We start from the raw sequence: 12449 nt of genomic DNA, 5'->3' as shown, positions 1-12449 counted from the left end.
TATGAAGTGAGGAAAGCCAGCACTGAGTGAGAGGCAATTAGATGACATAATTGAGATGCCTCGAGGGCTGATTTGTTACACATACTTACTGTATAAGTGCCCAATGATTGTACTGCATCGCTCCTTACCTGATCATGTACAGTCAGTCTATAAATATGCTTCTTATGGCTCTTTCTATTTGGTTGCTTCGGTACATTTTAATTTCCTATTATTTCTCGCATGTGCTGACCCTGTACCTTTGTCTCTTTGTCTGTATCTGCAGAGGGAGGAACGTGTGAGGTGATTGCAGCCCACCGATGCTGTAACAAAAATCGTATTGAGGAGCGTTCACAGACAGTCAAGTGCTCCTGTTTACCGGGGAAAGTGGCCGGGACGACACGCAACAAGCCCTCCTGTGTGGATGGTGAGGATTTTTTATATGTTTTCACATTGTGCTACTGCTATATGTGTCCCTGAGGGCTCTTGTGATGAGGAAATACAACTGGCCTACTTGACACAACTTTTACCCAACCCAGAATCCCTATAGGAAGTATGTACAAATACCATCCAACACGCCAACATTCAGTGCAGGAATGAGCGCTCCCTGTGTAGAGAGGCAGAAAGTTATAGCATTAAGGTTTGCATGTAGCGCCTTGCCTTGCGTGCCGGAGCCCCAAGTCTGCCTCTTGTAACCGTGATCTTTTCCTGACCTTTTTTGAAAATCTTCAAGCAAAATATACTTGCCATATCTTAAATCTTTATCTAACCGTAGATGCCATGCAAAGATATTATTGATTTTTTTTTTAAATAATAAGAAATTGGCATCGCATGTGAAAAGAAAATTTGAGTCGTATTTATATCAACATAACAATAGATTTGACAATGTCATGAAAGAAAACAGGGATATTACCTAAAAGCAATGTATAGAAATAAAAGATCATCTCAATAGTAATTATGTCATTTGTATTTAAATGAGAGATAAGGATACAAATCTAAAAATCCTCCCAGAAAGTCTACATTATTATGTGAGACTAAAGAAAGAAACCTGGGAAGATATAGTGAATGTAAGCACATTGGAGGTCACAGCATATTTCTGCTGAATTTAATTGAATATCGTATTACTTATTACTATGTATACTGTATGCATTATTGAATTATTGCGAGATTTGTATAGGAACCAGTGTGCCTATTAACTATGGGAATAAACATCTGCCTACTCTATTTAAGAAACAGAAGAGAGTTCCAAACTAAGATTATCATCAGTTTTAAATAAACTAATTCAAAAGTACTCACATTTCTACACATAATTAGATAAACATCCCAGACAACCAGTAACAACAAATTCCAGTATGTATCTAATAATAAAAGTACATGGAACCATTGAGAAAACCCAGTGGTTCTGTGCTGCCGGGCATCATGGGAGACGGAGTAGTATCCAGTTGGGCTCTTGAACACCTGAGCAAGGGAGCGTGTTTGCGGTTCACATCGCCTGCGGCAGCTCAGGCTGATGGAAATGAATAACTAATAAACACAAGTCAGGGAAGCTCCAGGCTAGTGCACCTGATTTACCTCAGCTGAGAAAAACAATCAGGCGCAGTCAGCTCCACACTGAGAAAAAAAAAAAAAAAAAAAAAACTTCAGCAAGTCACAAGTCTACTGAGACAGAACTGCGATGCGCCCTTCACTCCACCGAGCTCGTTCATTGCTCCACGGTCTTGATCTGTTCGCAGAGATCAAAGTCTTTATTCTGATGGCCCCTCTCTCACTAAGAAACAACCCCAAAAATATCTCCAACATGAGGGATGTTTCATGAAGGTCCAGACAGGCTCGTTCAGTAGTCTTCACAGGGTTGGTTAGTCACAGCTGACACTCAACAAGCTCCTAGCACATGAATTAGATATGAGCCCAAGTATAGGACACAAAAAAACTTTCTCCCAGTTCATTAAAAATTACCCCAAAAGCCTAGGAAACTTTTTCTGTACAGCTGAATTTATAGTCCTAGACACATTTTATTCAAGAAGGGATGTTTTGTCCTGTGGTTGGAGGCATCACCTGAATGAAACATTTACAGAGCTCTGACCTTGAGATGCAGCTTTTTTTTCAGCAGACCATGTTGTCCTTGTATGGAGAGACAGACAGCCAGACAGTCTCCTTCACTAGCACCAGCAGACAAGGGGACATTGGACTTCTTTTATATTCACTCAGATTGTGTCCCTTTCACTAAACATGACCTAGAGAGACCTGATAAAATGTCCTGAAAACACTCGACATTTTCATGGCAGCAGAAATGACTAAATTATAAATTGTAAATTGCATCTCTAGCCTTAAGCTAAAAACTATGTAATAATGAAAAGGGGAGATGAAGAAAAAAAACAGCAAAGTGGCGTGTAAAAGGTGGACAAAGATATATAAATTAAAAAACCAAATCACACAAGGTTGAGGCATGGAGGTGGGAGAAGTAGGGAATGTTGTTAACAGTTCATGCCTCTGTGCTTTCGGCTCCCGCAGTGTGAGAGTCCTTGCTGTTAGTGTATTGATTAACAAGCACTTTTAGAGGGAGTGGTGATAAAACTGGAAATGACAAGTCACTGAGCAGCAAGCTACAGTATCGAGCACTATCGCAAGAGTTAAGGTCATCCGACCTGATAATTTATTTTTCTATTGTCTGAGCCTTCGCCTTCTCTCTTTGACAATTTCCAGCTGCTTGAACGTGAATCAGGCTGTGTGATATTTATTTAACAGTAGAACCACCAGGGGATAAGGGCTGAAGGGCATTGGAAATAATGATGCTGTTATTCATTAGACCTTGTTTGTAGTCGGAGGTGTTGTGCATTGCAAACATGCCAATTGATTATGTCTTGTAGGTGTAGAAAATAAATGGACACAAGAGGTGGGGGCTCAAGAGTTTTCATTGTGTAGGAAAGCCAGACCTGAAAAGTTTTAAGTTTGTCAGCTTGGCCCCTGTAGGATGCATTTGGTGAGGGATTTGAGACTTGTGGAGTCAGTGGTCTGTCCCCTCAGCAACGCACCGGCTTGGCCCAGATGGAGCTTTCTCCCCAGGACCTGGCGTTATTAATGTTCCGTCCAGATGAGGGACGATGCCGCAGTCCCAGCTCATCTGGCCACCCCCCCTGGGGGACACCTGCTGCCACTGTACCATACACAGGTTATGTTCCCAGTACCCACACACAACAAAAAATAATATGAATAGAAAGAACAGCATGTGCGCTGATTGAAACAAATCAAAAGTGTATCTTCAGAGGTTATTTGGTTCTGGACACTCACATACAGAGCCTGGAGGAAGGAAACACTCTATTATCTCTGGCAAAATTTAGCAAAAACAGGCAGTCTCCCTGATGTGCAGTATTATCGGTCATTAGCATCAAACTCTCAACATCAAAGCACACAGTGAATATTGCTTCCCATTGTTGAGTGTTTACTTCCTCATGAATACGGGCCACATGGGGTTATTTTCAGTTGCTATTGGTAACTGTTTTTGGGTTGTTATTAATATGTGGGCATGTGACGACAGCTTGCGTCGGGAGGTGTTATGCTCCATGGGGGTCCGCTGTCAGATTATTCCCCCATTGTGGGAATTGATTATTAGCTTTGACTAGAACTATGTCCTAGTTCTGTCAGGGCCGACGAGGCTCTCTGTGAAGAACATCCCTTTTAACAAGTCAAACGCTCATATCTCTCCAGCCTCGCCAGGCCCGATCACATGCACTCAGATTAGGCGCTCATCACTGCACCACTGCCTTTATCTCAGTGTATTGCCTGTAATCAGCCACAGTACGGTATGGCTAGTCACACAGATACACACACACATGCTCAAACACAAATGTATGCACTTATTTACTCACCACATGCATGCAGATGCCTTAATACGCACACATGCTACCACTTTGTGTTGTCATGTAGCTGCTAGCGGTTAACTCTTTCAACAAGGGATGCGCGCAGATGCACGCTCGCTGCTGATCACTGATGAGGAATGAACCCTTCTGTCTGGCTGCAGGCCCGTATAGCCGAGCATGACAGGTTGTTATGGTACATTTGAGATACATCCGGGAGGGCTGGGGGGTGGAGTGTAGTAGGGGGTGCCCATTTGGAGGAGAGGAAGAAGAAGCGCTGCAGAAATTCAACATGCATTACTGGTTCAAACGGATACAATCAGAATATTGTAGGCATGCTAGAGTTAGATGCAGTTTGACACAGTCTTTGAAACACACTTGCCACAATGCACCTTCACTCAAAATACATAAATCAAATAAATGCACTAATGCATAAAAAGTGCTTCAGTTCACATTTTGAGAGACAGTTCATTAAATATTTAAAGGTAATAAAACATTTTTTAAAGTAATAAACACAGAGGATAATAAAACCAAGTAATCAGTCATCAAATCCCAATATAATAAATAAGACTACTAGACCACTACCAAAATACTATAATAAGTTATTGTTATTGCTTAGTGTACTTGCTTGTGTGGCAAAGTCCAAACTGAAGACACCCCAAGACCAGTCAAGTGAACTTCCTGTAATAAAGTCCCCCCCCCACACACACACACACACACACACAAACACACACACACACACACACACATACTCTCATATTGTTCCATGGCCCCATGCTACTCTTTGTGGTTGGTTAGGACGCAGATACTGCCTGAGGGGATGGATAGAAGTACCCTATCATTCTGGTCGATATAAAAAAAAACTCCTTTTCTCTTACTGCCAAACACACACACACACACACAGTCATAGACATAAGGAGAGACCAACAAACAGGGATAATGACTGTGAAGCAGGTTTTTTTGTCACATCCCACTGAGCTCGCACAGCGCTGACGATGTGATTAGACTCTCCACCTTTAACCTGCCAGGAGAGGATGGGACCCTCAGCTGGAGTCCAAAGGTCTCCTTAGTTTTTTTAGTTTTTTTTTCCTCTCCATCTCTCACTAGTGGAATAACAAGTCTCCATTGTGCTAAGAGAGAAGAAGTAAGAGAGAAGTAAAGAAACACAAGGCAGATCTACTATGTCGGCTTTGTGGGAAAAGCAACGGTGTGAACTTCTGCACAAATGAAAAGGGAAATAACCACACAACAAAAGGAGTAATTGTTCTTCCATTAATAGGCTATCTCTCTCTCACACACACCAATCCGGTTGCACACACACACACACACACACACACACACACACACACTGTACACTCCAGTTTTACCGGAACAAATCTGAAGGCATGCAAAGTAAGAAACCATTTTATCTGGCATTACTGAGCATTTATTTGAATTCAAAAACCATACTGACAATAATCAGATGGAAAAACACAAGAATTATCCCTCAAGTCTGCGGGGTGCTGGGAGTCCATTACAAATTCAGAAATTCAGAGAAGCTGTGTGATTAGAAAGCCTAACGATATCTTCTGAATAGTCAATTAAAAAGCTCAGTTCTCTCTTTTCCGAAAGGGGGGAGGGGGTTTATGGCAGAATAATGACTCTCTGAGGCTGACCTCGGGTTCAGGGGTCCGAGTCTCAATACTGCTGTAATTATACACTTGCTTCATTTGCCAAATGATCCTGTGACCCTTTCAATACTTTACTGCTGTTGCACAGTACCTCTGTCTCATTTAGATGGAAATATGTTCTTTTAATCAAGCAGCTCACTATAGCTCTTTCTGCTTATAGGCTACTTGCATGATTGTGTTAGTGAATGGCCAAATTTATCGATTGGCCATTTGATTGGTTAATCGCTAAGTAATAAATCAGGGCACTTGCAGATGAACTGATCAAGTTAAAGGGGAAGAGAAGAACTTTCTTTTAGAAGAGCTAGATTCAAGTGAGTCAGTGAAGGAAAAGGAGTGAGTGAAAATGCTTGTTTACCATTTTATTGTGGGTAGTATATCGATCTTGCACACACCGTAAATTTAACCCAACAAAAAGGCATGAGAATTAAATGCTTAGTTGCTTTCTGCCCTGATCTTGACTGACGGCAACTGATTTGAGTGAATCACACAACAACAAAAAAGCAACAACAAAAAAGCAAACAGACACTATGGCTGACAACACTCGATAGCTATTATTTACTGCAATGATTATTTCAGTCCACTGAGTGCCATATTAGATGCTCCAGGTTAAGAACATTAACTATGTATTGAGCCCACACACACACACACACATATTTACATTTTGACACGGACAGAAATCAATTCTCTTCACCATCCGTCAAGGTGTTCAAACATTCTGCTACCTGGCAGCGACGTGTCAGCGAGTTCAATCCATCACGCAGGCTGCTCACCGGTGATATGACAGGTGCACTTGTAGCGGGTCCATCGCTTCATGTTTTTCAATCAATTCCGAGTCCCACTCTCGGTTGTTTTTTGTCCATCAAAGCTAAAGACTGCAGCCTGTTACATGGGCTAACATCTTGAATCAAACACTCTTTCAGGCCTTGTTTGCTGATAATTCCAAACCCCATCTGTCATATGTGACAGTATACAGCAGCTACACTATGGTAACGTGTGAGGATCATGTTAATTGGTGTTGTTAGTGCTTTAAATCACGTTGAAGGCTTTCCGCTTGTAAACAGATGGATCTGAAAATTAATAGTCAGTCCACGAGGGGGAAGTTGAGACGGTGGTCAATTGTCTGCCCTCACCCCAACAACATAGCCATTTTGCACTCCGCAGCAGACACAGAGGAGGAGTAAAGTTTGCTGATGTTAGAACAAAGGTTATACCCTCTATGCTGACAGCTGCACTGGGAGTAGTTAAAGTAAAACGACTGTTGGAGGTCAGTGGTCGCCAGAGAGTGATGTATGGATCGCGGCCCAGACATGGCTCTTCTCCAGTGTGGTCAAGGTCAGCGCCAGATGTCCTGGCCTGGCTACAGCCATGGACATGAAGCATGTGTGTTCACATTAGGCTCTACTCTACAGTGGGTATCTGCTATGCTAATTATTGTGGGCCCCCTTTGTTTACATTTCCTTGGTTCTCAAACCGGTTTGCAGAGCATAGGCTGTGTATAAACACCAGATTTGTCTTAGTGGTCCACTACCCACAGGTAGTGGATCATGAGGAGATACTCACTGATTTGGACAAAAAGTGATTTTGTCAACAAGTGTTCTTCATAATCACTGACTCCACCTTTAAGACAAAGATAAAATGTACACATGGATATTTATAACTTGCACGTATGCCATAGTCACTGTTCCTTAAAGTTGTATTGTTCCGTATAGGAAGATTGGAAGCTGTCAGTCTATATTAAAGGGCAAAAACTTTACTTTTTTTTTAAAAAGATGGTGGATTATCAACATCACCTGGTCTGTGCTTTGGAACACTTTCTAATTTGGTTTTTCTTCATGACCACAAATGGATGGTGACAGATATACAATTCACGGTCATTTCTCAAGACTCTGTTAATCCATCTTTGATAATAAGCAGACAATAGGGACGTAGCGCTATATGGTTGGGTATTTTATTTTCAAGGCAAATACTCGTGAATCCATGATGTCCATAACTTCTTTTTACATTACTCTGTAGCTGATAGAAAACAAAACCCAGAATCTATGCAAGTATTTTTAGAACAACTAGACAAGATGTATCCATACAATGTGTAATGGAGTTACATATTTCATGCAGAATATCATATAATAAATGACATTTTCATTAACATTACCTTAAGAATAAAAATATTCTGATATATTTGACCTATTCAAATAAAACCAGTAAAAAAACGATAAAAATAAGATACCCAGATCCTACCCATTTAACAATTGGTTGGTATTCTGACTCTTTTGTTATTTTAAAACATTGTTCTGGGATGTAATATTAATCATCTTAGAAATAAAGGATGAAAGCAGAGAATGAGAAGAAAAACAAATTCCGAGGCCCATGCATTTAAGATCTATGCTTCATGTGCACACATTCCAGGGCACAGAGGTGATACAGTAGAGTAAATATCATTCGACTTTCATGCAAAGCAGCTCTCATGTTTTAGTCACTCGCGTGTGGAAGCCCTTTAATCTCCCTCCTGGTTTTTGCTTCCTTTTTCTCTCTCTCTCTCTCTCTCTCTCTCTCTCTCTCTCTCTCTCTCTCTCTCTCTCTCTCTCTCTCTTTTCCTGCTTTCTCTCTGGATCCGTTTTGAAGAAATTGATTTTTGCTCTGCAGGTATTTCTTCACCATTTTCTGTTTCAATGGGATTCCTCATTCACATTGTTGAATATAAATCCGTCTGTGGTCGGTGGCGTAATGAAAAACATCTTCCCCCATCTCTCGCACTGAAGCGAGAAAAAGGAGCCCAACAGGGTGACAGCGAGGCGGCGGCACATCATCATCACTCGCTAGAACTGATTAAATCCATCTCCTCGAGCCCTGTCATAATTTAGCACTTAACGAGGACTTCCTGCATAGTTATGCTGTTTGCACCTGAAGCACAGCTGGGAGTAAACATGATAAATGATGTGGAATGCATTTTAAGCCAATGGTTGAAGACCTAGGGAGTAGAGGCTGCATTGAGGGAGCACAGCGGATGATGGACCAACATGGGGTAATTAGTGGATAAGGTAAACAGCCATGGGGGGAGCCAAAGGGTGGGTTCACAGGATGCTCCCATTCTGGCATCCTCAGTGCTCATGGAAGGGGAAATGCAGCAGGTGTACTGAATGAACAGCAGGGTCTTACTCTGAGTCCAGCTTTTTCTTGGTATATATATGTGTGTGTGTGTGTGTGTGTGTGTGTTTGTCTGTGTGTGTGTGTGTGTATCCATGCTCAGAGAACCGTAGCACGCTCTCTGTGCAGTGAGGAACTGCACTTTAACCGTCTCCTTCCACCATTCGGAGACGGCATGTTGCCCATACTCACAATTGATTGGTGGTTGGCCTGTAACCTTGGCAACACAGGCTGGAGGGGAAAATATATTTTTTTTATCAAATGGTTCCAAGAAACTGGTTTGTGAAATATGAAACGATACTGGTTTATTGGATTGCATTCAATACGTAATTTCACCTTCACATCTTTATGTCTTTATGTGAATATGATAAGAGGAACGATGCTCTAAGGAGATTCAAATGGCGTATTTCAGGGAAACATACAATCTGCTTGAAAAAATATTTTGTGAGGGTAAACGATGAATTGTCATTTGAGAAACATAACACTTTTCACCTTTGCTGTCAGGCAACCTCAGGCAGAGGAGTGTGGAAAACAAAAGTTTTTCAAACATCATGGTTAATAAATGAACCAGAAACTGACTTTGAAATAATGGTTTAGATCTATATGCTACGGTTTGATACAAAGAGAGATTCCCACTGCAACAAAAAGGTGAAACAAACTGCAGAACAATATACAACATCTCTGCAACAGCTTGATACAAATACTGATGCAAGTAATGCAGGTATTCAGTTCGAATAAATTACAACCGTATGGATGTGGGAGACTCAGGGAGGCACATTTCCTCTCGTGATTAATTGAACATACGGACGGTGGCAAGTTAATTATGTAACCAAAGTACATTTATTTATGTTCCTTACATGGTTTATAGAAGATGTCTTAAGGGACGACTAGCATTATGAAAGATGGCTTTGCTATTATCTTACAACAGCTTTTTTTTCTTCGAAACACACACACTGTACACCCAGGGACACGCGTAGAGAGAGAGGAACCGTGGGAGGAAGATCCTGATGAGAAGATGAGAACATATTTGTTTTAGTCAGATAGCTGGAGGAAGAATTCAGTCGATGTTAATGAGAGGCAATTAGTTTTGATTAAAAAATGAGATTGCTCCCCTACATGCAGTGTAGCTTTATCAAAACAAAATAATGATTAATTTTGGTTGGTATAAGACATTATTGTCAACAGCAAAGTACCCAGGCAGCAGTGATACAATTGCTCTGAGGCCAGAGAGGAGGAAAAACATTCATTGAGGGACTCCACTGGGTTTTGCTCATAATAAAGGGTGTGGGTGCTTGTGGATGTGTGCACACATAGCAGTGTGTAGTGAGTAGAATATGTACACAACATTTTTTTTTGGCGTGGGAGGTTTCTGCACTATTTTTTCTTTCAACATGAACTTATTGTGATCGTTCTGCCTATATTTTGAACTCCATTTTGCTTATATATGTTTTATTAATTATTACTTATAAGTTTTATTTTGAATATGCCCCTAAACGATTTTTTTTCCACTGTTATCTGAATTTGCTACTTTTATTCTTATCAATATTTGTATTGCCCTCTGTGGTGTGAGCGTCTTTCTGATGAACTAACCCTGTCTTGTTCCATATCTCTCCTTCCCCAGCGTCCATTGTGATTGGGAAATGGTGGTGTGAGATGGAACCATGTCTGGAGGGAGAAGAGTGTAAGACTCTGCCTGACAACTCTGGATGGATGTGCTCCTCTGGGAACAAAATCAAGACCACAAGAGTGAGACACCGCACACATCCGCACACAAACACACACACACACACACACACACACACACACACACACACACACACACACACATCTACCTACATGTACATGTACCCACACTCAATGCATACGTACATGAACAATACATGTATATGCCCATATTCTTCTTTACATGCATGTTTAACCCATGCATATACATATAGTGCATATCAGCACAGTAATCACCTTTTCAAACAGTATATGCCCAAAATTCCAGATAGATTTCACATTACTAGTCAACTCCTCTTATTGGACTTGAAATGAGAAATCACAACAACAAAAAACTAACACGAGGCTGTTTAAATACTTGAATTAAATGCTTAACAATCTAACGTATCAAACTTATGGGTAAAAAGGATGTGCACAAATCACACTGTATAGTGAATGTCTAAGAAAGCACACCATCTGTGCCCTCTGTATAACAAGGTAGATTCTGTTCAGTGTATGCAACTTATCTTCGGGGCCCATAGCGGTAAAGAACAAACATAAAAGCAGGCGGTAAACAAACAGGTGTGCTCTGCCTCAGGCCACACTCCTCTCAGAGATAAAGTTGTCGGCCACTCTGCTGCTGCTCTCCCCTGCCTTTCAGCTCTGTATACTGACTCTGAATGCACCATGCAAAAATAATGAAGGGAAGTTAAGTCCACGAAGCCAGCAGTCCAGCACTAACTCTGTGACAAGTTGATCACCCGATTTGTATTCATTTAATTGACAGCATCCCTTCCACCCAACCACCACCACCTGCTCGCGATCAGCAAAGCCCCGTCTTCTCTTAGTGCATGGTGACAATGACTTTGGATAGAAGCAAAGACTAATGCGATGGTAGGGCGGGAGGGAGCAGCCAGTGAAGGTCAGACCACACAGGGCTTCCCAAGGCAGTACCGCAGTTTCATATGCCAGCAAATAGACATTAAGCTTTCACTGCCCCCCGCCCCCCTCACAGCCATAGCTGGCCCCACATTTTCAGAGAGAAGTTGATCGGATGGGGCCTTGCCACCCTGTTAAGGTAAGGTGTAGAATTTGGTTCACTCCAAAAGAATGCATCTCTAATTCTCAATTCAGTCCTTTGCACATCGTGTAATAAGTAAACTTGAAATCATAATACATTGATTAATCCAGATTGTACATTTGTACACTGCACACAAATAAAGAAAGAGCACTAATGCATACAGTATATGAGTAAAATTGATTTGGTATATTATAAACAAAACCTTTAAAGGAAGACGGCCAAAAGGTCAAAAGGCCTGACACTGATTTTCTATACCCAATATACACGTGTCCTTTTCTCTTGACCCTCTCTTTGCAGAACACCCAGCCATACTCCCCTTTTTAGCTTCCGGAAGCAAAATGCAGAGGATGCGTCAACAGAAATTGAGCTGCATTCTTGCTTCTGTAAAGGTTAGTCTTTTTCTCAAGCTGTACATTTGTTTCTGTGTCCCCGTCTCTCTCTCTCACATATCACTGTATTGCACTCGAGTGTCGGGCGGTAAGAGTGGGACCACCTCATGTTCAATGACTTCTCATTAACCCAAATACTCTGTGCGCAAAAAAACAAGTGTGTGTTTACATGCTGTGCATGATTAGGCAGGCGTGACACAAATACTGAACGCACCGCCACCCACTGTAAATATTTATCACCTGGCACAGGCCGGGCACGCATAAATACAAAGTGATGTTGCTGCATATTCATATAAACGGTAGAAAATATCTAAAAATTTCTCAGACAGTGCATAGATGGGCAACAATATCTGTACTGTTAGCAGGAGACTTGTGTAGAAACAGCAGGTCCAGCCCGAAGCAGAGCCCTGTTGTTTGGGAACAGTGTGTAATAGCAGGATCAGTCCCTTTTCCTTTTCATCGCCTCCTTTGTTCCATGTCCTGTTTTTGCCATCGGCCACTGTGTGGGTTTGATTACAGTGCCGTACTCCTGTCTGCCAATCCCATTAGTCACTAATCTGTGACATGCTACTTGCTCCTCTGTGTGTGTGTGTGTGTGTGTGTGTGTGTGTGTGTGTGTGTGTGTGTGTGTGTGTGT

General features: G+C 41.6%; 1 protein-coding gene across 1 annotated transcript in view; it reads left to right on the top strand.

The window, feature by feature from the left end:
• The window catches only part of tafa1b (TAFA chemokine like family member 1b), a gene marked incomplete at both ends in the record, with an annotated part of 108742 nt that extends 96995 nt beyond the window's left edge, over positions 1-11747 (top strand). The window contains 3 exons of the mRNA XM_080025605.1: positions 263-403; positions 10263-10387; positions 11721-11747. Coding sequence (XP_079881731.1) covers positions 263-403; positions 10263-10387; positions 11721-11747 — 293 coding nt within the window. The remainder of the gene's footprint in view (positions 1-262; positions 404-10262; positions 10388-11720) is intronic.
• Between the last annotated feature and the right edge of the window lie 702 nt (positions 11748-12449).

This window comes from Ammodytes marinus, assembly GCF_949987685.1.
Source record: "Ammodytes marinus genome assembly, chromosome: 4".
NCBI classification, from domain to species: domain Eukaryota; kingdom Metazoa; phylum Chordata; class Actinopteri; order Uranoscopiformes; family Ammodytidae; genus Ammodytes; species Ammodytes marinus.
Note: the sequence above shows the minus strand (reverse complement) of the source record. Positions and strands in the feature narration are given on the sequence as shown.